General features: G+C 35.8%; 1 protein-coding gene across 1 annotated transcript in view; it reads right to left on the bottom strand.

Moving 5' to 3' along the window:
- Positions 1 to 9,916: 9,916 nt before the first annotated feature.
- LOC131930433 (solute carrier family 2, facilitated glucose transporter member 3) overlaps positions 9,917 to 27,007 on the bottom strand; it is a 37,434-nt gene continuing 20,343 nt past the window's right edge. Inside the window, exons 6-13 of the mRNA XM_059286910.1 lie at positions 17,848 to 18,018; positions 17,358 to 17,465; positions 16,885 to 16,973; positions 16,064 to 16,162; positions 15,728 to 15,940; positions 14,101 to 14,176; positions 12,556 to 12,683; positions 9,917 to 12,108 (exon numbers count right to left, since the gene is read on the bottom strand). Coding sequence (XP_059142893.1) covers positions 11,884 to 12,108; positions 12,556 to 12,683; positions 14,101 to 14,176; positions 15,728 to 15,940; positions 16,064 to 16,162; positions 16,885 to 16,973; positions 17,358 to 17,465; positions 17,848 to 18,018 — 1,109 coding nt within the window. The 3' untranslated portion in view covers positions 9,917 to 11,883. The remainder of the gene's footprint in view (positions 12,109 to 12,555; positions 12,684 to 14,100; positions 14,177 to 15,727; positions 15,941 to 16,063; positions 16,163 to 16,884; positions 16,974 to 17,357; positions 17,466 to 17,847; positions 18,019 to 27,007) is intronic.

Here is a 27,007-nt window from a genome sequence, read left to right as displayed (position 1 = left end):
TGCGTTTTGTTGTTTTGGTTTTGGTTGGTTGTGGTTTGGGTGGGCAGTGCCGGGTTTATGATGATTACTAAACACACAGGTAATGGTCTTTACTAGAAAGTTTTTTTTACAGAAGCCAGAGCAGGGCCTGGCCGGGACGGCTAGTACTTTATAAATTTACATGCGTTTTTTGAGAAATCGGAAATAGCGTAAATTAGTACTTTCGGTAAACGGAAATTACTCAAAATTTGACAGAAGGTAAAGAATTAGATCTTTTATTTACATGTGAAATTTCATTTATCTATCTGAAATAGTTCTCAAGTTATAGGCTTTTGAAAAATTCAAAGTAGAAAAAGTACAACTTACGGTTATCGGAACTCGCTCAAAAGTTGATCAGGATCTACGATTTTGATAAAATAATTATATATGAAATTTCATCAACCTAGCTGTAACGTACTCAAGTTATCGTGTTTACTTTTATGCACATTTTTTAAGGCGTTTACTTGGTGTGCAATTCTTTTTTTACGAGATTCTATTCTATTATAAAAAGTTTAAGTAATTAAAAATGGATTACAAATATTGTCTATGTCCTGAGTTGCCATCCCTCGTAGTTTTATATTAGAATATTTGAGAAAGTTTAGGGGAGATCACTCCCGGTTTATTTTCATAATTTTAACAATGTTTCATTCCAGTGCTCTTGATCAATAAAATGTTTCTTTTCCTAAGTTTCCGATAATGAATTGTTTAAAAGCTGAGTTACAATTCATTTTATTACTCACGTTCCATAGGTACATACATTTTCTTCAGGCATCTCTACCGTTTGTTCCCCTTTCACCTCCCAACGAAATTAAAAAAAGTATTTACTGCAAAAATATAGAAAAAACCAGTATCCACTACCCCCCCCCTCTCCCAACGCACACACAACCCCCAAACTCTGTTCCGGACAGTTTTAAATGCCGCTCCCCGGAAATAAATACCTAAAAGAAAAACCGGGTAGTCTTTTGTAAAGAAAAGAGCTAAAAGTCACCAGAATTGCCCGTGTAACGGGTACCGATGGCTAGTTTATCTATATAAAAAGCAATGTATGTGTGTCTGTTTGTTTATTTGTCTATCTTTTATGCATTACTAGACCTTTCATTCGATCGCAATGAAACTTTGAAAAGTTGTTGAGAATAATCCTGGGGAGGTTTCAACGAAAAAAAAATCAAATTCGCAGGGGTGGCGCCCCGGTAGGGAGCGATTTGTTTTTTCTCTATATACTGTATATCTATCCATCTTCTATATATTATTAAAACTCAAGTTTGTTTACATGTTTGAATATTTATTTGTTTTTTTTTGTTTTTTTGTTTTGTTTTTTGTTTGTCTGATTGACTACTGGAAAGAATCTGCGCTATGTGGAGAGCTGTAAAATAGTATGTAGGTAGAGAACAATTTTTATTTTCAGACAGACTGTTAATCACAAATTTATTTAAAGACGTTAATTAATTTATTGATTTATTCATGGGTAGATTAACCACATTAATTTTAAAATTTTAGAAAAACGTCTTTTAATAGTCCTTAAATACTTGATATAAATCTTTGTGATTTATCTATCTAGAATAGGTCTAAAATCTAGATCTAGATGCTAGCAAGGGTTACGCAAAAACTAGACTTAAGACTTAAGCAAACCAGTCGTAGAATCTAGATCTAGATAATTCTATCTAGATCTAGATAATTTCAGACCTTCATTATTTTATATAAATCTTTATTTGTTTAGCTATGTAATTGGCTAATTTAAGATAAAATTTAATTTGAATTTTACTACTACTAGATCTATGCGCGTAAATCGAGTTGCATAAGGAGACTCAAAGTATTAAACTATACCATAAAAAGGAACAGTGAAGTCACGAGTCTAAATAGCTAAGTTGTTAGTGTTATCGGCTTTCATGAGGGTGGCACGGGTTTTAGACACATCACGTCAATGTTAAATTTTTATCTTTTCATTTTTTTTTTTTAGATTTGAATGATAAAGTTGCCTATCTGAACTTGGCGGGATACAGGGCAGGGGAAGTAGAGTTCACCCGTTTCTTTGTCCTAAGCATATGAAGGGATAGTGTGGTCAGATACATGCTCGGCCGGAATCGTTTTTTTAAACGATAAAAACATGTTGTCTGAGACTTGGCGGGACAATGGGCAGGTGAAGTAGAGTTGAGTAGGTCACCTGAGACGTCATTATATGAAGGGATAGTCCAAAATCGGTGATTTTAATTGATAAAAAACGTCTTTTTGAATGTAGGTTCTGGTTTTTTGTAACGATAAGTGACAGACGTGATGTTTTTTTAAGGATGACCCCCGAAACCCACAGTTATCCAAGGGATGACGGGTAGTCTAGTAAAATATAAAAGTCGATTGCGGTTTGACACCGTTCATCCGAGTGCTATGAAACTTTGGAAAGTTGATCAGAACACTCCAGTAGTAGTTTCTGTAAAACAATCTTTTGTAATTTCGCAAGGGTGGCGCCCCGGGAGGGTGCGATTTTTCTTTATATACGGTATATTAAAAATAGAAATATGCATTTCGACACCTTTCATCCGAGTGCTATAAAACTTTAAGGAGTGGATAAGAATACTCCCCAGAAGGTTTCTGTGAACAAAATAATTAAAATTTGAGATGGTGCGATTTTCGTCCACACACAATTTGGCGCCCAGAGTTCCAGAGCGGCTATGTTAGCACTTGGCATCCGTTAATCGTGCGTCCTGCATAGGGTACTACTATATTCAACGTTAAAACTTCAACAGGTGCAACCTCCGGCACTGCGTAGGTTGCACGACCTGAAGCGCTCAGAGCTCCCATGCGAGCATTAAGGCGCCTACGTTCGTTTTGGAAAAAAAGGCTATACACTAAAGACACGATGGGCAACAATAATCGTGGGGACTATATCGAACCAGGCTTGTCCCGCGGCGCCCCTGTTGGATTCGATTTGAAACCCGGGGTTTTCCCCTGAGCGCAATGGCGCCTTTCAGAATCATTCAGAATCACTGTTTCAGTATGATATTTTGCACTCTGTGTTATTCTGTGAGCACAATGGCCCCTATATTTGTTTAAGTAGCCAGGGACCGTACGCGGCACTTCTGCGGTAGTGTAATCCTTAAGGTTGTTCTACCTCATTATTTCGATGAGTGATTAACGTACACTCAAGGTTTTCATGCGGTAGTGTAGGTAAACCCCTGTCCCGATATTTATGATTCCAGCGCAGGCACTGTTACATTTAAATAACTCAGTTTCAGAAAACAAGGTCAGGCGTCTAAGAATATAGGATTGGCAACCCATTGATGTAACTCTCTTCTATCCATGCGGCAACGCGCGGGGACGGGAACGCTAGTACTCTATAAACATGTTATAGTGATGTTATAGGGATGTAAGCATAATAACTTTAAAGATGCCTGCCAATATATAAAATATATAAAATGTATAATGACATTCTTAATGTATACACGCTCTTTAAAATATTTTAAAGAATACAAACATAATTACCTTAAAGATGCCCCGATAATATACAAAATGAGTATAAGTATAAAAAAATTGTGTGCATGCCCATTAAAAATATGATGAGTACAAGCAAAAATTACTTTAACCAATACCCCAAAAATATGTAAAATGAATATGGGCATAATAACTATATGCATACATTAAAAACATACTAATGAATACAAGTAAAAATACCTTAGAAACCCTCCGTAAATATATAAAATGAACATGCTGATAATAACTGTGCGTGCCCGTTAAAAAAACATTAAAATGAATACAAGTAAAATACCTTTAATATCCTACCACAATATATAAATTGAATATGGGCAGTGGCGGAACTAGAAAAAAAGGGCCACCCCGCAATTTATTTTAGCCCCCCCCATTTATATATATATATATATATATATAGGCTTATATATATATATATATATATATATATATATATATATATATATATATATATATATATATATATATATATATATATAGGCCTATATATATATATAGGCCTATATATATATATAGGTCTATATATATATATAGGCCTATATATATATAGGCCTATATATATATATATGCCTATATATATATATGTATATATATATATATATATATATATATATATATATATATATATATATATATATATATATATATATATATATATATATATATATATATATATATATATATATATATATATATATGCAAACACAAAACATGAAAATAGGATACTCATTGCTGGCCTGTTCCGGTTTTGAAAAGAAAATGTTTTTTTTGTGTCAATTAATACAAATTACAACATTGCTATAGGACCTCTTATCACTTGTCAGTCAAAACAATATAAACCATGAAAGCTTTGTATAAGTAATGGTGTCTCGTGTTATGTTTATTTTTAATTTTTAAAAAAATTTATATTATTAATTTTAAATACATTTCCTTTTTGCACGATGTCTTTCTTTAGTAAGTAGTTTATTTTAAAAATTATAATTTAGAGTAGCATTTGCTTTTTAATTTGTTTAGTACAAATATATTAAAAGGAGCTTATGAGCGCGCCTATTTGACTATTTAAAAAGGGAAATAAATCATGGAAGTGGTTTGAACGTTTGCTTATCTTTTATAAGTTTGATTGTAGGAGAAAGAGGACCCGGCTTTTACAGTGGTTTAAAAATAAAGAGAAAAAGAATATACTGGAGCGTGGGATGGTGTCTATAAAATAAAGATAATCCAACTGCAGCTACGGTAATCTTTTTACAAAACAATCATCAAGTTAATAAACCGGGAGTGATCTACCCTAAACTTTCTCGAATATTCTTATATAAAACAACAGGGGATGGGAACTCGGGCTATAGACATGATTTTTAATCCATTTTAAATACTTAAAGTTTTAAAAATAGAATAAAATCTCGTAGACAAAAACATGGCACACCATGTGAACGCCAAATAAAAAAGTGCATAATAGTGCGCAATATTATTAGTACTTTAAAAATTTACATTAGTTTTTTGAGAAATCGGAAGTAGCGTAAATTACTACTTCCGGTCAATGGAAATTACTCAAAATTTAACAGAAGGTAGAGAATTAGATCTTTTACTTATATGTGAAATTTCATTTATCTATCTGAAATAGTACTCAAGTTATAGGCTTTTGAAAAATTCAAAGTAGAAAAAGTACCACTTCCGGTTATTGGAAATCGCTCAAAAGTTGATACGGATCTACGATTTTGATAAAATACTTATATATGAAATTTCATCAACCTAGCTGTAACGGTACTCAAGTTATCGTGTTTACACACGGACAGAGACAGACACACAGACATACGGACAGAATTGCAAAGCCCAGTTTTTCAGACTGGATTACGCATAAAACCTCTTAATTTTGATAAATCTGGATTGATAATTTTTGCCCGATTAAAATAAGTCCTCTATACTTCGGATGTGATGAAGGACTGAGGTGTAATACGGTGAAAATTGTTAAAATTTCAAGTGATTTTTGTGCACGATTACAATACTTTCTCTATACTTCGTATATACGAGAAAGTAAAAATGCAAGAAAATTATTATTTTTTTAACTATAAAAAATTATTAGGGTTTGCTGTGGGCCCCTAAATGGCGTGCCCCCCCCCCCCCCCCCGCATTGCGGGATCTGGCGGCACGGTAGTTCCGCCCCTGAATATGAGCAAGATCATTGTATGTCTCTGCTCTATAAATATATATTGAATACAAGCAAAATTACCTTACAGATGACACGACATATGGGCCTAATAACTAGATGCCATACAACAGTAAAAATAAAAATAATCATAATTTCATAAAAGATGCCTCTACATTGTATACTTTATGATAATGAGCATTTAAACTCTATGGATGCCCACAAAATAAATTGGAATGTAAATCTGAATAATTACTTTCAAGATACCCTTAAAGTTTATAAAATGTACTTGGCTTGTTGTGGCGTAACAGATCAGCCGGAGACCCGTGAAAAAAACTTAGGGCCCCTACCACCGAAACATACACAGATTTTTGCGGCAGTTGGAGCGGCAATTATCAAAATAGGGGAAATAAGTGACACAATTTAATACATTTCTGAATAATATTTAAAAAAATACAAGCCCTTGTATCGTCAACAGAGTATAAAAGGTAAACAAAATCTCAATTCAACCTACTTTGAACAATCATGAATTTCTATCTAAATTAATTTCTATTTAAATTTTTTTTTATATTTAAATACTAGCACCATATTGCGTTGACTAACAAAGTCTTAATTAGTCTAGCGAAGGTGGCATCTAATTGTTTACTAATACACAATCATGTTTAGGTAGGAGTGTTTAAAATTGTTAAATGGAAATAGACATTTTAGGCTTAAATGGCGAAACATTTTCTATCCCTTGAAGAGTATAAACCGAAGATAAATTTGTTACACCCCTGATATTACAACTACAGTCCCTTTAAAATCGTGCTTGATTATATTATAACTTTTTTTTTTTTGAAAAATCGTAATTATACGAAAATTTGATTCAGATAACAAAAATTTGAAACGTCTCTTCATACAATTTTAACCTTTGTAAACATGTTAGAGTTAAAGCGCTGTTTGTCTGGATTCGATGGAAGGCACACGATTATAATAATAGCTATGTAATATCCATGTCACTTTATATTATTTTAGTATGTGTGATCAGTCCACTATTCATTTGCAGGCCCGACAAAGTAAGCTAGCCTAATGTGGGTTTTTTTGTATCATATTTTTTGGTCAGATTTTGTAGGCAAGATCAATTAAAACACATTTATCAACTCAGGGAGAGCTCACGAAGCGCTGACAACTAGCCGACGGTTTGCACAATAGAGCTTGGGCCTTGATGTCTGACAAAGAGACAAACGTATACTAATTTTATTAGGTGAAAAGTCTCATCTATTCGTATTAGTATATTAATAGGTAAAAAAAAGCTTATGGTTTGGACATTCAACATTCATTTAGACTTTAGACTGTAAGAAACAAATAAAAATCGATAGGAACATTATTTTTACTGTGGTTGATGAGAGAATATGTTGGGGCCTCCAAAATTGAGGGTCTCTTGTTCAACTGGCGTCTAGTTTCGGTTTTTACTGCTTATTGATTCGGCAAATAAAAACAATGATACTGGCCCACCTTTCAATTCAAAGAACTAAATTTAAAACACAGGTAACTTCCGGCCTTTAAAAAAAAATAGTGATTTCAAACCCTTTACCGATACATATTACTCTTTAAAATTTTTACGACACGGACAGTACGACGTAGACGATTGTATATCAGCGTACGCGCTGAGCAAATGCCAGTAGCACATCTCTTGTGTTTGTGTCGCATTAGTGTAGATATGGATATTCATTCAGTGCACTGCTCGGGTGGCGGTAGCACAAAACAAAACCTGTGCTTCAGTTAATCAGAATCAGAATCATAATAGTTTTTATGATGCGGTTTTTTTCTAGCGCGATCCACATACAAATAATAAAAAAAAAAGAAATTATTAAACCACACGTAAAAGTATACTAATTATTTGGAGCCATTCGCGAGCTTTGGGATACTCTTTGTCAACTTTCTGAGTAGGAACATTAACACAAAGTAAACCGGGAGTGATCTCCCCTAAACTTTCTCAACTATTCTTATATAACATTACGAGGGATGGCAACGCGGGATATAGACATGATTTTAATCAATTTCTCATTACTTAAACTTTTTAAGATAGAATAGAATCTCGTAGAAAAAGAATTGCGCACCAAGTGAACGGCAAACAATATGTGTATAATAGTGCGGAATATTATTAGCACTGTATAAATTCACATGCGTTTTGTGAGAAATCGGATAAATCTTAAATTACTACTTCCGGTCAACAGAAATTACAATAAAGAAGGCAGAAAATTTTATATTTTACTTATTTGTGAAATTTCGTTTATCTATCTGAAACAGTACTCAAGTTATAGGTTATGATAAACCAAAATGAGCATGAGTTCCACTACCGGTTATCGGACATTGCTGAAAAGTTGACACAGAACTACAAATTTGATATAACACTTATATGTGAAATTTTATCAACCTAGCTGTAGTGGTACTCAAGTTATCGTGATTACAAACACACACACAGACAAAATACTAAAACTATGTTAACCGACTTAGGGAGGTGTAAAACGTCGAGATTTGTAAAAATTTGTTTTTTTTGGGTACAATTTTTACAATATTTCCTCTATACTCCTTATACGAGAAGGTGAAAATGACAATGACTTCTAAGGATCCATAACCATGCCACCCTAGTAATTAACTAACGCTCTCTCATCTTGGCTAAGAACTCTCATATCATAAGGTGAATTTTTTTTGTATTATTTAGCGTAGGCCTACTCTTCGCAATCAAAAGTAAAATCTTGTTTTAATTAAATTATATCCTAATTTAACTTATACCAATGTTAAATAAAGCGAAAGCGATCTCTCTTAAACTTTCTCGAATATTCTTTTATAAAAAAAACGGGATGGCAACTCTGGATATAGACATGAATTTTAATCCATTTTAAATACTTAAACTTTTTAAAATAGAATAAAATCCCGTAGAAAAAAAAATGCACACCTGTGAACGCCAAATAAAACGTGCATAATAGTGCGGAATATTATTAGTACTTTATAAATTTACATTCGTTTTTTGAGAAATCGGAAATAGCGTAAATGTGTACTTTCAATCAACGGAAATTACTTAAACTTTGAGAGAAGGTAGAGAATTAGATCTTTTACTTACATGTGAAATTTCATTTATCTATCTGAAATAGTACTCAAGTTATAGGCTTTTTAAAAATTCAAAGTAGGAAAAGTACAACTTCCGGTTATCGGAAATCGCTCAAAAGTTGACCAGGATCTTCGATTTTGATAAAATACTTTTATATAAAATTTTATCAACCTAGCTGTAACGGTACTCAAGTTATCGTGTTTACTCACAGACACACACACACACACACACACACACACACACACACAGAAAACGGACTTAATTGCAAAGTCCAGTTTTTACGACTCAATAACGCATAAAACGCCAAAATGTTTATATATATGTATTTATAATTTTTGCCTGATTAAAATAAGTCCTCTTTACTCCGAGTGTGATGAAGGACTGAGGAGTAAAGCGGTGAAAACTGTCAAAATTTCATGTTATTTTTGTGCACGCTTACAATACTTTCTCTATACTTCGTATATACGAGAAAGTAAAAACAAGATTAATATGAAATACATAAGTCCTGATATAGCTCATTAAAAAGTGAATTATTTATAGTGTAAACTAGAATCGAGATCGTCCGATTTACCTAAAATAGGCCTAACCATTGCCTTAGGTTTATTTATCGCTTTTATTTTATACAAAAAAGTGGTTTTGTGTATTATTGGTGCAAAAGGCAATTATAAAATTTTTAAATCACCATATGTTACTCACGGTTAAGGTCTGGAGTTAGTAAAGGGATAGTCTAAGGAAAGAATCAATTATTTTGTTCTCAGATCAAATATTTAGAGTTTTAACTGAAAGATAAAAATGTATCTTTTGACGTATAGATCTACATTTTATGTAGAAGTATTTATGTTGTTCCGCAGACATACTGCAGAGAATGCACGCAAAGTGCTTACATCCTGTCGTGAAAAAAAAAACACTACGCTTTTTTACACTGTACCTTGAGAGGATACATATATCCTCGACGTATTCGAGGATCTAAGCACGTTGCGTATTTCCTCCAGCATTCACCAAAATAAGCACTACCCGTATTTCGTGATGGCGGTCTAAAATAAAAGTTGCTGGAATAATAGAGTATATTGTACTCTTTATTTTCTTACTGCTACAGCTAGGCCCAGTCGCTGATTAAGGGGGGGGGGGGGGGGGGAAGGGAGGGTTGTCTGAGAGGGCTATAGCCGGGGCTGGATCCAAACAAGCACCACTATAAACCTAACAGTTTACAACAGTAGGTCTATTTAGAAAGGTATGGATACATCTTTTAAACTTTTCTTATCTGAATCTGAGTATAGTTACGCTTTTTTAAAAAGACAAATTACAGCATAATCAAGCACGACATTGTAGGTACTGTAGTTGCAATATCAGTGGTGTAACTAGGTTATCCTGCATTTATATCTATGGACAAATGATACCATGGACAAATGATCTCAGACAAAATATCTCACCGCAAAATATGTATAGTATATAGGATGAGTTTAATCGATTTTGTTTTATTGTTAGATGTATTTTATTTGGTTATTATTCGCAATAATTGTAAGGAAATTCTAAATGAGCGAGTTAAAATGAATTTTTTAAATAGAATTTTTCTGAAATGTATAACAAAAAAAAATTATGAAAGGCTTAACTAATTTAATGTTCAAAACACGTGAAATAATTTCAATAAAGTGATTGAGTGTTCAGGTCCGTAACGTAAAAATTATGTTTTTATTTTATCATCAACACATGTGTAGCGTTAACGTTTTTTTTTGCTAGCTGTATCTATGGTAAATCTTACTTTTTAAAAGTGCAGATGTCTTTCTGCGATGTAACGAAGGAGGCCATAACTAGGTAATCACCACTAATACTGCTTTATTTACATACGCAGTATGTGAATAACTTTACTCCGCAATGGCCACTGTCATTTCAATAAGCAAAAGGTACCGGATCACTTGAGCTTGACTAATATAGCGAACATCTTCTACCTGAGGGTATGTCTTTGCCAACAAAGCAAGCACCCACCTTACTCTGTGTTCTGTTTTCATTGCCCTTAAATCCATGGATGAGCTAACATTTTGATATAGTTTTGTCCACCTGATGTGGTAGAATTGTCTCATGATCAGTAAACCCAACTACACCTTCTATCGAAATTTAGTTTTAATCTACGAGTATTATAGTTCTAATAGCAATGTTAATATCTTTCTTTTAATGTGACAAACCTATGAGACCAACATTTTCTCATATTTGTTATGTGTAAAATAAAAATAATTTTATGTGTAAATAAAAACCAAATATGACAAAGTTTTAAAAATGTTAAAATCGACTAAGGGGGTCGTCCAGATGGTGTGACGTCAAACTTTAGTTTTATAAAAAAGCAATGTTGGTAAACGAATTTTAATGAAATGATATAATAAATTGTAATTGAAATTTATTAAAATACTCTATGTTGACAGAGTTCTAGCAAGATTTTGGAAAAATATCGATGTTTTAAGAAAAAATTCAATTGCAATTTTGAGGGGGATTGTAGGTTGAAGCTTGACGTCATTGTAGGGGGGAGGTCTGGCTTTTTGTGACGTGTGACAGAAGGGGGAAGGTAAAAATCGTCAAAAAAAGCGTGACGTCATTTATTGATGACCCCTAAAATCATCCCAAATACTTTCAATATTTTCAGGAGAGATATTTTGTCTGAGATGTTTTGTCTGAGATCATAAGTCCATAATATCATTTGTCCTGATATACTTTATCCTGATAACTTTTGTCCGTGATATCATTTGTCCTTGAGATTACTTGTCCTGAGATATTTTGTCCTGATAATAAACTGTCCGTGATGTATTTTGTCTGAGGTATTTTGTCATGGAACCAATACAGCTGGACTCGGGTTTTCATTGTTTTTCTTTTACCGTTGTAAAGCGAAATTAACAGATTTGTAGCCATAATGATAAAGTAACACTGCACCTATAAAAAAAAACGACCCAGAGAGAGAGAGAGAGAGAGAGAGAGAGAGAGAGAGAGGAAAGAGAAATAGAGAGAAGGAAATGTGTATAAAGTTTTGTTTTCCACCACAAGTTGGTCTTATTTCCATGGAAATTGTATTAAAATCTTCAAAGTCCTGTCTGAAATAATAAAAAAGCCCGTAACCGAAAATGTTACCCAAGACTCGCATCATAACCAGTAACTACAAAGATTCATTGACATTCTATTGGGGTGACGGTTCCGAGTTTTTCTCAGTGCCGACTGGAATGTCCTCATTCACGCTCACGCTGTCCGTCAGTTTGAGGTCCACGTCTGTAGATTTGCTCCATGACTTGGCAATCTCAGCGAACGTTTTGTCTTTGGTTTCAGGAACGTAAAAGTGGATAAAGATGGCCATGGCGACATCGATTCCACAGAACACGAAGAATGTGTAGGAGTGTAGATTGGACTGTGGAAAGAACACGAAGAATGTGTAGGAGTGCAGCTTTTTTTAAACGGAGAAAGCACACACGTGTGAGAGTGCAATGCCGACTGTTATGATGCCTGTTGAGTTTAAGTTGGTGCGAATGAATGTTGGTACCGGTGTATAATGAACGATTGAAAATGTGACGCGCATAAAATGTTTGTGACGTGGATTGGAGAAAACGATGGTGTTATGGTATACAAGCTAGAGAGTTGGGGCTAGGTATTGAATGTGAGAGGTATGATGTTGATATGAAAGATAGGTTGTGTGGATTTAAAATGAGTACTGTAGTCAAATAAAAAGTGAGATAAAAAATAATAGGCGTCGTGTCGCTGAATTATCGTTTGTATCGTTGTGATGTGACTGATCAAAGAAACGGTATTCTTAAAATGACAGTGGATTGCGTCAGCAACCCTAACACCGACTACTTACCAGCAGTATAGGAAATATGTAGCTGTGCGAGAAGAAACTCAGGGTGGCGCACAAGATGGCTATACTAAATCCCGTCCCACGAGCACTGTTGGGAAATAACTCACTCAGCATCACCCAGAACACGCACACTGTAAGCAAGTGTACATGGTGAATCTAATATATAAAGCTCAATTCTGTATGTAAAAATACATATGTTTGTCGTTGACATACTTCCATGGATTAAAGTGTTAGATAAGTAAAGACTTATAGTCTGAATTTATGAGTTAAAAAATTAATATTGAAAGTTTTGGGAAATAATTTTCATTTATCAAACTGAAAGTAATTATTTTCGGCATGTTCATTAAACACAAGTTTTAAAAAATATCATCTTTTACAAAAATTCTAATTATGTCTTTATTTAGTCCTATAGCACTTACTTCCCTTTGATAAATTAGGAAAACACAATTACTTCCCTTTATAAAACCATTGCATTAGTGGAAAAGAATTTACTTTTTATTACTTTGTTTTGGTGTTGGGAAAAAAATAATTACATAATTAGCGGGGATTGATCAAGTGCAAATGTTGTAGGTATTTTACGGATAAGCTTGGAGTATTAAAATTGTTCATGAAATTGAAACAGGCGCGTTCGTTTAAGTGAGTGCAAAAGACTATGAATAAGTTGGGGTACTATAGTCGTTTATTAAGCTAAAACAGGCGATTCCGTTGGGTTTGCGTTAGTGGTTGCCGTTTGATTTGGTTCGTTTTTGTTCTTTCTTTTTTCATTTTTGTTTGTGTTTTTTTCTTTGGGTTTGTATTTGTATTTTTGGTTGGTTTTGCGTTTGGATTTGGTTTGTTTTCGTTTGCTTTTTCGTTTTTTTTTTGGTGTTGTTATTGGTTGGTATTGGTGTTTGTGGTTGGGTTTGTTGTTAGGTTTTTGTTTTCGTTTGTTTTTTGTTTGTTTTTTCTTTGTGTTTGTATTAGTGTTTGTGGTTGTGGTTGGGTTTGTTGTTAGGTTTTTGTTTTCGTTAGTTTTTTGTTTGTTTTTTCTTTGTGTTTGTATTGGTGTTTGTGGTTGTGGTTGGGTTTGTTGTTAGGTTTTTGTTTTCGTTTGTATTTGTAATTGTGTTAGCGTTATGTTTGCGTTTTTGTGTTAGCGTTATGTTTGCGTTTTGTTGTTTTGGTTTTGGTTGGTTGTGGTTTGGGTGGGCAATGCCGGGTTTATGATGATTACTAAACACACAGGTAATGGTCTTTAACAGGAAGGTTTTTCACAGAAGCCAGAGCAGGGCCTGGCCGGGACGGCTAGTAACATATAAGTAGGTGTAGACTAAACACTTATAAACCTGTGATTCTTAATTTGGTTCGATCGAACTCCAGGGGTTCGGCGAGTCAGTCTTATGTGTTCGCGGGTGTCAAGACACTCCCCCGACTCATTCGCGATGGGATTGTGTCGGTGCGGAAGATGCAACTATTTAAAAAGGGTTCGGTGAATTTGCATATGAAACAGGTTTGGTACCTTTCAAAATGGAAAATATTAGAAATGTAGACTTAACAGGTTCTTCTTACCTGGCCCCAGTGAGTAGCAGACCATGACAAATAGCGAGACTGCAATATTCACATATCTGAGAGCACTCACTTCATTCTACCATGTAGGCGTTGGAGAGGTGGAAAAAATAATTTGATAAATGTTATATACACATATATTCCAAAGTAAAACTAACCATACACGATGCTACATGATTTAAATGAAATTTAGGATAACATATATGGTGATTTTTAAGTAAGCATGTTAGTTGGTTATTTTATTGGAGGTCACAAGTTGCATGTTTTTTTTTAGTTATATTTTTGTTGTGTATGGTCGTAGCTGGATCGGGGTAATGTTTCCCACACCCCCCCCCCCCCCCAAACCACAAGATGGCGCCCAGTTCTCACGACGCAAGGATCTGCCAGGGTGTCACCAGGTAATTTATGAGCGTTCGCAGTCGTGGACTACGGCCGGAGATTAGCTTGAACGGACCCTAGGTGTGAGCATGCTTTTTGTGTTTGTTTTAATAGCCTGCCCGGCCCAATGGCCGTCTCCTTAGTTTATGGGCGTACGGCCATTACCTGAGTGAGATCGAGTCCAACAGGCTAGCCTATATATGAGGAAGGGTGGCTATGGTGAATTCCCTTACACACATAGCTGGGGCTAGATACTAGTCTAGGCCATATGGTGGCCGCTTCAGGGCTGGCTTATTGGCCCAGCTGATGTTTTGTTCCTATGGCCTGGTGTTTACACCAGCGGCCGAACGTCTTGTTCTTGTAGATATGTGCTTTGTTTCTGTGGTCATTTTTGTTATTTGCTGTTGCCTAACTGGATGTTATACGTATGGCCAGATGTTGTACCAGGGGCAGATGTCTTGTATCCTTGGTTGGAAATATTCTTGCCGCTTTTGTGCCTAACTAGATTGTTTTTAGTACCGCTGAGTACTCATAGAAGGATTTAAACCGTGTTTAATTAGTGGAATTAGAACTAGGGGTATTAGCATTTTCAGGTGTGATTCAGGGATTACTTAGCAGTGCAAGGAATAAAATTAGGACTAGGAATTGTAACATTTACACGTGTGATTCTGAGAATACCTAAGCATTGCAAGTAGTGTAGGACTTGAGGAAATGACATTTAACTGTGTAGATTTGAGTTGTGTAAATGCAGGTTTACTATTCACACTTATATGTTTTTTGAATGTTATGTAACCAAGGTGAATAATTCTGCATTGAAATGTAAGTTTGGGGATTTTATCTATTTGACTGGTATTAGTAATTCCAGTAAAGTGTTGTCAAATTTAAAAGACGGGCCATGTCTCATATGTATTGTTTCACTGTTTTGACTATTTGTAGGCCAAAATGAGGTCTAAAGAATGTAATATACGTATTGAACTGTGAGTTAAAAAGTTTCATTTTTAGTTTAATATTGGTGTTGTTTAGATCTGTAATTATTTTTGTTTGCTCAGGTCTGGTAAACCTTCTTGTTCCAACGTTAAAGCACGGATTTGAGAGAATAAAAACCATCACCATCTCTCCATCGGTATTCCCCTTACATTTATGGTGTCATAAGTGGGATCAGAAGATCTGCTTCTCAACAAACCCCTAACATTTATAATAAGGATTACAATACTATTCCAGAGAATAAAACGCGAGACGAAGTATATTGTACCTGATACAACATAGTGAGCGCGATGACAGCTGAACACACGGCCATCCCGATGGTTCCCATTTGAAATAGCGTCTTCCGGCCGAACCTCGTCAAGAGAAAAATGGCGAATACATTGCACAAAAAGAAAATTAGACCAGTGCCCGAAGTTGCGTATCTCGCGTTCCTGTCGTCCAAGCCAGCAGATTTAAAAAGTTGGGTGGAAAAGAACAAAATCTGAAAATAAATTTGAAAAAAAAAAGTATTTTGAAGTTGACTACATGACTTTAACTCTTAAGAAAAACATTAATTAGTTTTAAAATGGTCTTTAGAAATTTATTAATAAATTTGTCGTCTTACCGCGTTCATCCCACACCAGTTTTGCTGGAGGCCCATCACAATGGCAGTCACTAAAGGTCTTCGAAGAAGCGGACTTTTAAACAGCTGGATAACAGATACCTGTATGAAAACACATTAGCGTTCAGAGTTCAACCATACAGTGATAATGTAGAGTCCCAAGTAATATAGTATAAAATGAGTGTTATGAAGTGGTGCCATATCTGATATTATGTTTTGATGGCGACGACTGAAGTGAGAGGTTTTGTGATGAACTAGGCACATTAACAATATATAACTTGACTATTCAAATACACACCAACACAAATTCAGCTCCGCAACTTTAATATGGTTTATACTAAACACTCAATACTAGTTTTAATCTTTTCTACTGGAGAAAGTAAATCTACTAGCATCAACAATGGATTCATATAACAATGAGGTTCTTGACACCAATGCGTGTTAGTTAGCGGTCAGCAGCTTGAGTGAGAAGATTCTCCTCTTAGAAATCTTTGGTGTGACTTTCTGAAGGTGATGTAAAGGGGCCTTATGGTTAACTTAAGACTAACCCAAAGACTCGTGCTGGGAAACCGATACACAAGTACTTGTGGTTAGCATGAAAGTGCGCCACCACTCGACCAGACTATCCCCCTTAGCTGCAAAGTATATTTTTTTTAAATACTGACATTTAAATTTTAAGATAGATCTTAGGTATAATTTAGAAAATATATATTGAAAAAGTAATTGACAAGATGCGTTTGTAGGCGTTTTATTATTCTGTTAGCACTTGAAGGCATACTATCACGCGTCTCCAGGCAGTCCAGATAGTTAGAAATAAATCTCACTTCAGCTTCAGTGGCTGACTCTTTCAGTTCTTGGTGCAGCATAGCGATGTCTTCCTCTACATTTTTTCTGTTTCGAATCATCTGTAATGCTTAACAAACACAGGGTAAAAATTAATAGGAAGAATATGTTAAAACTTTATAAATTTTTCTTAACTGTATAATTAATTAAACGCCTATTTCGATGTTTGTGGAGAATTTGGGAACTGTGGAGTATATTATATCGTCAACCCTAGTGAGGTATATTAGAACCACGTCGGTTTGTATAACAAGGATACATTTTAACTTGTACAAGTGTAGCAGCGCTACATCTTTTGTACTAATGTAGGATCACAGCAAATACATTTGCATGCTACAGCCTTAGATGCTACTTTCATTCTTTTGCTTTAGGTGCATGAATGTTATAAATAATAAATTAAATGTCAACAAAATTTCACGCGATGTTCCACTATAAGTGGGCTTCTGTATGTATTTACCTCTAGTGGCGCCCTCTGTGTCGTTTTTATTCATCAAAAGATATCTGGGACTCTCGGGACAAAATGGCAGCAGAATAATCTGTAGACCGAAGAAAATAATGGGGAAACCTGCAAATAGAATCCAAATATTTAGACACAATTTCTATACAAAATAGCAAAATACCTATCTGCAGATCGAAGTATATTACGGGCATACCTGTAGATAGAGCCCAAACAATTATACTCATTTGTAGGTAACTTCATTCGTTTTCTCAAACTTTATTTTTCTTTAACCTTACCTACTGTAGATTATACCTGGATCTGATTCATGACTCATGTTAGGGAGAGTAAAGGCAGCTGGACATAGTGATGACTGCACGATCCTTTCAAATGCGAACTCTATTTCATCTGCCCCTTGGACAGTAAGATGCGAAAGGGTGCTGCCCTTACTATTTATTACCGTAGATGACGGTGATGTTTTGTTTGTAACTAAAAATAAAAAGTGACTCACCAAGAAGGTAGTGCCAATACTGCTCATTCCCCAGCAGTTCCGTGTAGCCCATAACTTGAGCGAGGAAGAAGGAGAAGCTCTGGAACAGCTGGTTCAGCAGAGCCACGTTGCCCCGCATACTCGGCACCGCCATCTCCACCAGGTAGGCCGGGGCCAAGCTCAGACCCCATCCTGTATACACCATAAACACATGATGAAGTGAAAATTGCTTATTGAGGCATAATTATTAAGTTTGACTTGCTTTTTACTTTCTCGTATATACGAAGTATAGAGAAAGTATTGTAATCGTGCAAAAAAAAATCGAGATTTTTATAGATCTCGACGTTTTACACCTCACTGATACGGAAAAACATAATTTTGCAATCTTGTCCGTATGTCTGTGTGTGTCTGTGTGTCTGTGTGTCTGTGTGTCTGTGTGTCCGTGTGTCCGTGTGTAAACACGATAACTTGAGTACCGTTACAGCTAGGTTGATGAAATTTCACATATAAGTATTATATCAAAATCGTAGATCCGTATCAACTTTTGAGCGATTTCCGATAACCGGAAGTGGTACTTTTCCTACTTTGAATTTTTCAAAAGCCTATAACTTGAGTACTATTTCAGATAGATAAATGAAATTTCACATGTAAGTAAAAGATCTAATTCTCTACCTTCTGTTAAATTTTGAGTAATTTCCGTTGACTGGAAGTAGTAATTTACGCTACTTCCGATTTCTCAAAAAACTAATGTAAATTTTAAAAGTACTAATAATATTGCGCACTATTATGCGCTTTTTTATTGGGCGTTCACTTGGTGTGCAATTAATTTGTCTACGAGATTTTATTCTATTTTTAAAACTTTAAGTATTTAAAATGGATTAAAAATCATGTCTATAGCCCGAGTTCCCATCCCCTGTTATTTTATATAAGAATATTCGAGAAAGTTTAGGGGAGATCACTCCCGGTTTATTTTACAAGCTTTTATTTAACTCACTTTCTCTATCTGTCGTCAGTCGACAGTCTGTCGTTAGTCTGTCTGTCTAGATCGAAACGTCCGTGCGAAATGGCAGGCATTTCTAACTGACAGATACGGTTCGTAATTGGTACGTGGGTCAAGACATGAAGACAATGCATTATGACATTAAATTTGACTTAATTGGATGCCAAATAATTTTTTATGGATTAATTACAAATTTTGACCACATTGGTGGGCAGTTCTATCCAACTACTCCACACGCGGCATCACGTTCAATAGCGCGTCATCGCGTTCAATAGGCGCGCAATGGTTTTTAGTCATGTACTCTATTGTAAATAAAACATGTAAAGTACTGGAAAAAAAATTCATAAAAAAACGTTTTAATAACAAGTTTTTATGTAATAATACACTAAAAAGTAGAAAATAAATAATACACTATTATTTAAATAACTGTAAACAAAAGCGTGAAAGTGTATATCCAGACTGTTAAGTAAAACGAAGCAAAATAAACCGGGAGTGATCTCCTCTAAACTTTCTCGAATATTCTTATATAACACTCGGAGGGATGGCAACTCAGAAAATAGACAATTTTTAGCTTATTTTTAATTACTTTTTAAAATAGAATAAAATCTGGTAGAAAAAAAAATAGCGCACTAAGTGATGGCCAAACAATATATGTATAACAGTGCGGAATATTATTAGTACTTTATTAACTCACATGCGTTTTTTGAGAAATCGGTAATAGCGTAAATTACAACTTTCGTTCAAGGGAAATTACTCAAACTTTGACAGAAGGCAGAGAATTAGATATTTCACTTACATGTAAAATTGCATTTATCTATCTGCAATAGTACTCAAGTTATAGGCTTTTTAAAAAATTGAAAGTAAAATAAATTCTACTTCCGTTTATCGGAAATCGCTGAAAAGTTGATACAGAACTACATATTTGATATAATACTTATATATAAAATTTCATCAAGTTATCGTGTTTACAGACATACACACACACACACATGTCAACGGTAGATAATACCGAAAAAAACCAACTTACTAATTCCTAAGGGTACAATATCAAAATTTATTATAAATTAGAATAACACATTGTCCGGTTTACAAACAGATTGTACGCAGCAGTCTCTTCACAGGGTTGGAGTGGTCCCGACACAGGAGTGGTCTCGACACAGGAGTGGTCCCGATACAGGAGTGGTCCCGACATGGGGTTGGAGTGGTCCCAACACAGGGCTTGATTGGTTCCGACACAGGAGTGGTCCAGACACAGGGTTGGAATGGTCCAGACACAGGGTTGGAGAGGTCCAGACACAGGGTTGTAGTGGTCCAGACACAGGGTTGGAGAGGTCCAGACACAGGGTTGGAGTGGTCCAGACACTGGGTTGGAGTGGTCCAGACACAGGGTTGTAGTGGTCCAGACACAGGGTTGTAGTGGTCCAGACACAGGGTTGGAGTGGCCCAGACACAGGGTTGTAGTGGTCCAGACACAGGGTTGGAGTGGCCCAGACACAGGGTTGGAGTGGTCCAGACACAGGGCTTGATTGGTTCCGACAAAGGAGTGGTCCAGACACTGGGTTGGAGTGGTCCAGACACAGGGTTGGAGTGGTCCAGACACAGGGTTGGAGTGGTCCAGACACAGGGTTGGAGTGGTCCAGACACAGGGTTGGAATGGTCCAGACACAGGGTTGGAGAGGTCCAGACACAGGGTTGGAGTGGTCCAGACACAGGGTTGTAGTGGTCCAGACACAGGGTTGTAGTGGTCCAGACACAGGGTTGGAGTGGCCCAGACACAGGGTTGTAGTGGTCCAGACACAGGGTTGGAGTGGCCCAGACACAGGGTTGGAGTGGTCCAGACACAGGGCTTGATTGGTTCCGACAAAGGAGTGGTCCAGACACTGGGTTGGAGTGGTCCAGACACAGGGTTGGAGTGGTCCAGACACAGGGTTGGAGTGGTCCAGACACAGGGTTGGAGTGGTCCAGACACAGGGTTGGAGAGGTCCAGACACAGGGTTGGAGTGGTCCAGACACAGGGTTGGAGTGGTCCAGACACAGGGTTGGAGTGGTCCAGACACAGGGTTGGAGAGGTCCAGACACAGGGTTGGAGAGGTCCAGACACTGGGTTGGAGAGGTCCAGACACAGGGTTGGAGTGGTCCAGACACTGGGTTGGAGAGGTCCAGACACAGGGTTGGAGAGGTCCAGACACAGGGTTGGAGAGGTCCAGACACAGGGTTGGAGTGGTTCAGACACAGGGTTGGAGAGGTCCAGACACTGGGTTGGAGAGGTCCAGACACAGGGTTGGAGAGGTCCAGACACAGGGTTGGAGAGGTCCAGACACAGGGTTGGAGTGGTTCAGACACAGGGTTGGAGAGGTCCAGACACAGGGTTGGAGAGGTCCAGACACTGGGTTGGAGTGGTTCAGACACAGGGTTGGAGTGGTCCAGACACAGGGTTGGAGTGGTTCAGACACAGGGTTGGAGAGGTCCAGACACAGGGCTTGATTGGTTCCGACAAAGGAGTGGTCCAGACACAGGGTTGGTGTGGTCCAGACACAGGGTTGGAGTGGTTCAGACACAGGGTTGGAGAGGTCCAGACACAGGGTTGGAGAGGACCAGACACAGGGTTGGAGTGGTCCAGACACTGGGTTGGAGAGGTCCAGACACTGGGTTGGAGTGGTCCAGACACAGGCCGCAGTTGTCGACACTGTTGTAGGTTCTCTGTCGCCCCAGCACAACACCTTTCAACTCCAAAACGCAGGTCTTCCGTCTCTGGTTTCTTGAAATCTCCGCTTTAACATGTAGGTTTCCCCAGGAAGAGTGTACAGGAAAATGTCAATGTATAAACAATGATATACTTATGATGAATCTGATACCCAGTCTGGTTCGTTAGGGTATCATTACGTATCTCTACCACGTGTAAATGTTATGCAATACCCGAATTCGTTTGGGTATGGTTCTAGACTGATGAATTATAAGAGAAACTAAAAAGATTACCAGAAAACAAAAACTCTTCACGGACTCAATTCTAATGTCTAGGGCGAAAACAAATACGAAGACCTTCTGCAACTAATAAACTTTTAATCAATCTAAAATCTTCTAAAATGTATACAAGTCTAAATAATAAAATACTAATACTATGCACACAAAAAATACAATGATGAAAAAACTCAACTTACAAATTCAGGAATAACACACTGAAACTACTAACACTGGTTAAGGTACCTAAGTCATCACCACAAACCTACACGTTATTAAAAAAAGACACAGAACATTACTGAATACAAAGAGACTTAAAGACAATTACTGCTTAATCTAGAAAATACAACATGGCGTCGTGGCTCTCTTACTCTCCAGTCGGTGTCTAGTGGGCTCCCGTGCTAGGAAAATTCCTCCTTTATATACTAGGATGTTGACCTCAATGATGGTTTTACCGTCACAACACACACACACACACATAGACATAAGGACAAGATTGCAAAACTATGTTTATTTTTACTAAGGTGTAAAACGTCAAGATTTGCAAAAAAATATCGATTTTTCTTTTGCAAGATTACAATACATTCTTTATACTTCGTATACGAGGAAGTAAAAATACAGGACTCTGGTCTTCAGCAATTTTACCAACTTGATAGCGATTTTGTTATCAAGCTTAGAATACTATCTGCGTTGGCTTCTATACCCATTGAACACATTAGTAATGTCTGATAAATTAGCTGAAATTTTCATCCAACAAGCAATGTCAATTGCAAACTATTTCTAGGGCTACTATATTGGCAGACCACAACGTCGATGTCAAAGATAATCTATGTTTCCACTTCATATGTGGAATATGCACACGTGCAGAAGACAATATGCCTTAAATAAACAACTCAGTTGAAGGCTGGCACCAGCTTCGCTCCCCCTACAACCACTTTAAGGATAGTGGCGCCTATTTCGTAGAAAAAATAAATAAAATTTAAAACAAGTTTCGCAAAAAAAAAACAAATGCAACCACATTACTGAAACTATGAATTAAAAACCATCATGATATGTACCCTAAATATCCCATTTTTAATAAATCATCGCAAATAGATATCAAACCTTTTTCTTGGCTTACTTATTGTGCCTATCTCAGCGTCAGGCATGTGCAAGATGCTTTTTTGTATGTACACTTTAGCGCATGTACATCTGCTGTTTGTGTTAACACTGCTAGTTATAGACAGACAACCACCTACAGATTTTATTCATTCACAAGTGTAGTCTTTACTTGACTTGTCAGACTCAATTCAGCGATCCCTCTTTTATGGGGGAGGCCTATTAACATTGGGGTTTAAGATGAGTCTAGAAACTTAGAGTGATTGTTTACCTAAAGTGTGTCCCGTAGAATACGATTTTGCTAATCTTTGATGTTAAAAACTATATGCAAGTTTATGGAGGGGGAGTGGGAGGATACTGAATAAATGTAGCCTACAGAAAAATATACGCAGTTTGAGTCAAGCTGATCAACACGCACAGATGTACTTAAAGAATATATACTTAAATACCTCGGGTAAATTTAGCTAAAACAATATAAAAACATTGTAGATAAGAGTTAAATTTTACCCACAAGATGAATAAGCAATCTTAAACTAAAGCATAACTATAGCTGTTTATTTTACAACGAGAAGCATAACTTTTAAAACAAGTAAAACAGTGAATATCGATTTTGCATTTACCAGTAAAAAAGATGTGATCCAACCCATACCTTATCATTATGTTAAAAAATAATCTCTTAAGAACGCAAAAAGCAGTAGCTAATTAAAAAATATGTAACAATTTAAAATGTAAGCCCAATAATTGAGATACATTTAAATATTATATACAGTGGGTCATTATTCAGTATGTTGCAATTATTAGATTTAGAGGTGACAGGAAAAATGATCTCAGGACAAATGATCTCAGACAAAATATCTCAGACAAAATATCTCAGACAAAATATCTCACGGATAAATGATCTCAGGACAAATGATCTCAAGGACAAAAGAGACCAGGACAAAATATATCAGGACAAATGATACCATGGACAATTGATCTCAGACAAAATATCTCACAAAATATCTCACAGCAAAATTTTAATAGTGTATTGGATAATTTAAGTTGATTTGAACATTTTTTTAATTGACTGTCATATGGTTTTGTTTACCATGTTTAATATCGTTTATAGGCCAATATTATAATTGTAAGAAGTGTTTGCCATATACAATTGTCATTTTAAAATTAAGATTACTAATATAGTATGCGAAGATTAAAGATTTTTTTTTCGATAGACAGCGTAGGTGAGCTTGACAAACATGAGACAATCCTACCACGTCAGGTGGACGAAACTAGATCAAAGGGGATGAAATAACAATAAAGACACACCTTCGTTACAAGGTGGCCGCCCCCGTATAGTAGAGACATGCCTTTAGAGAAAGACAACCGCCCTCATTTGACATTACAACTAATAAAGTCAATAGTTATGCGTCGGTCAGACCTTAGTGATAAGGTGACAAATGCTTATTTAAACGACAGCAGTCATCGCGGAGCTAAATTTGTCGTAGTGTGCATGCAAACAAAGCAATATTAGTGGTGCTTACTCAGCTATGGCCTCATTAGTTACCTAGCAGAAAGATTTTAGAACATTACTTTCTGGTGAATTTATGTTTATTAAAGCCATAAGTGGTGCAGCAGTCAAAGAGATTTGGAAATCTGAAGTTAGAACATGTCGAGCAAGCGTTCACACAATACATGATCACATAGTATTGAAGAGGTGTGAACATAACGATGTACCTGCCAGCAAAGAAACGTAAAAGTTATGTTTCAGTTGATGCTGTAATAAAAACAATAGTAACGTTACGAACCTGAAGACCCATTTACATTTAAAAAAATATTTAGCGTGTTTTGAACATTAATGTTACTTTATTTGTTTTATACATTATCATTTATTAAACCTTTCAGACTAAAGGAGTACGTTCTTTTTAATTTTTACTTATTCAAATTAAATGCTATTACAAAGATTTGTCTGAGATCATTTGTCCATGATATCATTTGTGCCAATAAATTTTGTCCTGGTATCTTTTGTCCGTGAGATCATTTGTCCTTGAGATAATTTGTCCTGAGATAATTTATCCTGAGATTGTTTGTCCGTGAAATATTTTGTCTGAGATATTTTGTCTGAGATCATTTGTCCTGAGATCATTTGTCATGGAACCGATTTAGATTACCATAAAGATTAATAGTAAGCTTTTATACCAACTCTGCGTTCACTAACTTTATTTATGCTGTTATGTTGTAACATTTATAATCTAATATATAAAGCTCAATTCTGTATGTAACATGTAATAAGTTTGTCGTTGACATACTTCGATGGATTTAAGTGTTAGATTATTATCGTGCTCATGGTCTAAATTTATGAGTTAAAAAATTAATACTGAAAGTGTTGGGAAATAATTTTCATTTTTCTAACTGACAGTAATAATTGTCTGCATGTTCATTAAACACAATTTTAAAAAAAATATCATCTTTTGCAAAAATTCTAATTATGTCTGATAATTATTTATATTTAGTCCATTAGCACTTACTTCCCTTTGATAAATTAGGAAAACACAATTCCTTCCCTTTATAAAACATTGCATTAGTGGAAAAGAATTTGCTTTTTATTAATTTGTTTTGTTGTTGGGAAAAAAATAATTACATAATTAGCGGGGATTGATCAAGTGCAAATGTTGTAGGTATTTTACGGATAAGCTTGGAGTATTATAATTGTTAATTTGGTTTGGTTTGGCAACTACGTTCGTTTAAGTGAGTGCAAAAAACTATGAATAAGTTGGGGTACTATAGTCGTTTATTAAGCTGAAACAGGCGATTCTGCCCCGGGCTAGACTGTGAGCACTTTGCGTTTATGTTCGCGTTTGTGTTTTCTTTGTGTTTAGGTTGGGTTTGCGTTAGTGGTTGCGTTTTGATTTGGTTCGTTTTTGTTCTTTCTTTTTTCGTTTTCGTTTGTGTTTTTTTTCTTTGGGTTTGTGTTTGTATTTGTGTTTGTGGTTGGTTTTGCGTTTGGATTCGGTTTGTTTTCGTTTGGTTTTTTGTTTGTGTTTTTTTTTCTTTGGGTTTGTTTTTGTGTTTGTAGTTGGTTTTGCGTTTGGATTTGGTTTGTTTTCGTTTGCTTTTTCGTTTTTTTTTCTTTGTGTTCGTATTAGTGTTTGTGGTTGTGGTTGGGTTTGTTGTTAGGTTTTTGTTTTCGTTTGCTTTTTTGTTTGTTTTTTCTTTGTGTTTGTATTGGTGTTTGTGGTTGTGTTTGTTGTTAGGTTTTTGTTTTCGTTTGTATTTGTAATTGTGTTAGCGTTATGTTTGCGTTTTGTTGTTTTGGTTTTGGTTGGTTGTGGTTTGGGTGGGCAATGCCGGGTTTATGATGATTACTAAACACACAGGTAATGGTCTTTAACAGAAAGGTTTTTCACAGAAGCCAGAGCATGGCCTGGTCGGGACGGCTAGTGAAATATAAATTAAATTCTGACTGTAGACAATTTTTATTGTAAAAACAAATAGTAGAAGGATATTACATTATTTGTGTTGTGTTGTGTTTTTGTTTGTGTTGTGTTTTGTTTGTGTTGTGTTGTGTTTTGTTTGTGTTGTGTTGTGATTGTAATGTGTTGTGTTTGGGTTGTGATTGTGTTGTGTTTGTGTTGTGTTTGTGTTATGTTCGCGGTTCTTTTTTGTGTTTTGGTTTTGGCTGGTTGTGATTAGGGTGGGCAATGCCGGGTATATGCTGATTACAAAACACAAATGTCATGGTCCTTTACAGATAGGTTTTTCACAGAGGCCAGAGCAGGGTCTGGCCCGGACGGCTAGTATATATATATATATATATATATATATATATATATATATATATATATATATATATATATATATATATATATATATATATATATATATATATATATATATATAATAAAGTAAAAAATTTAAACCCCCTCCCCCCATGAGACTATCCTGGCTATGCCACTGGAGCACACAATAATTGAGTATTTGCGAGCCATCGCTCACAATATCTCTTTTTAAAATTAAAATTATAATAAAACAGAGCATTTTGTGTCTTTTAAGTTTTTAATTATTAATTTTGGTTCTCATCTTGTTTAAGGCTTCCTAATATAAACCACAATTGGGTAAGGGCGGGTGTCCAGGGGGTTTATGTTGGGG

Source organism: Physella acuta, unplaced genomic scaffold (genome assembly GCF_028476545.2).
Source record: "Physella acuta isolate Inbredline_101_S28 unplaced genomic scaffold, ASM2847654v3 ptg001776l, whole genome shotgun sequence".
NCBI classification, from domain to species: Eukaryota; Metazoa; Mollusca; class Gastropoda; family Physidae; genus Physella; species Physella acuta.
The sequence above is the reverse complement of the archived record's forward strand: the minus strand, read 5'-3'. Positions and strand labels throughout refer to the sequence as shown.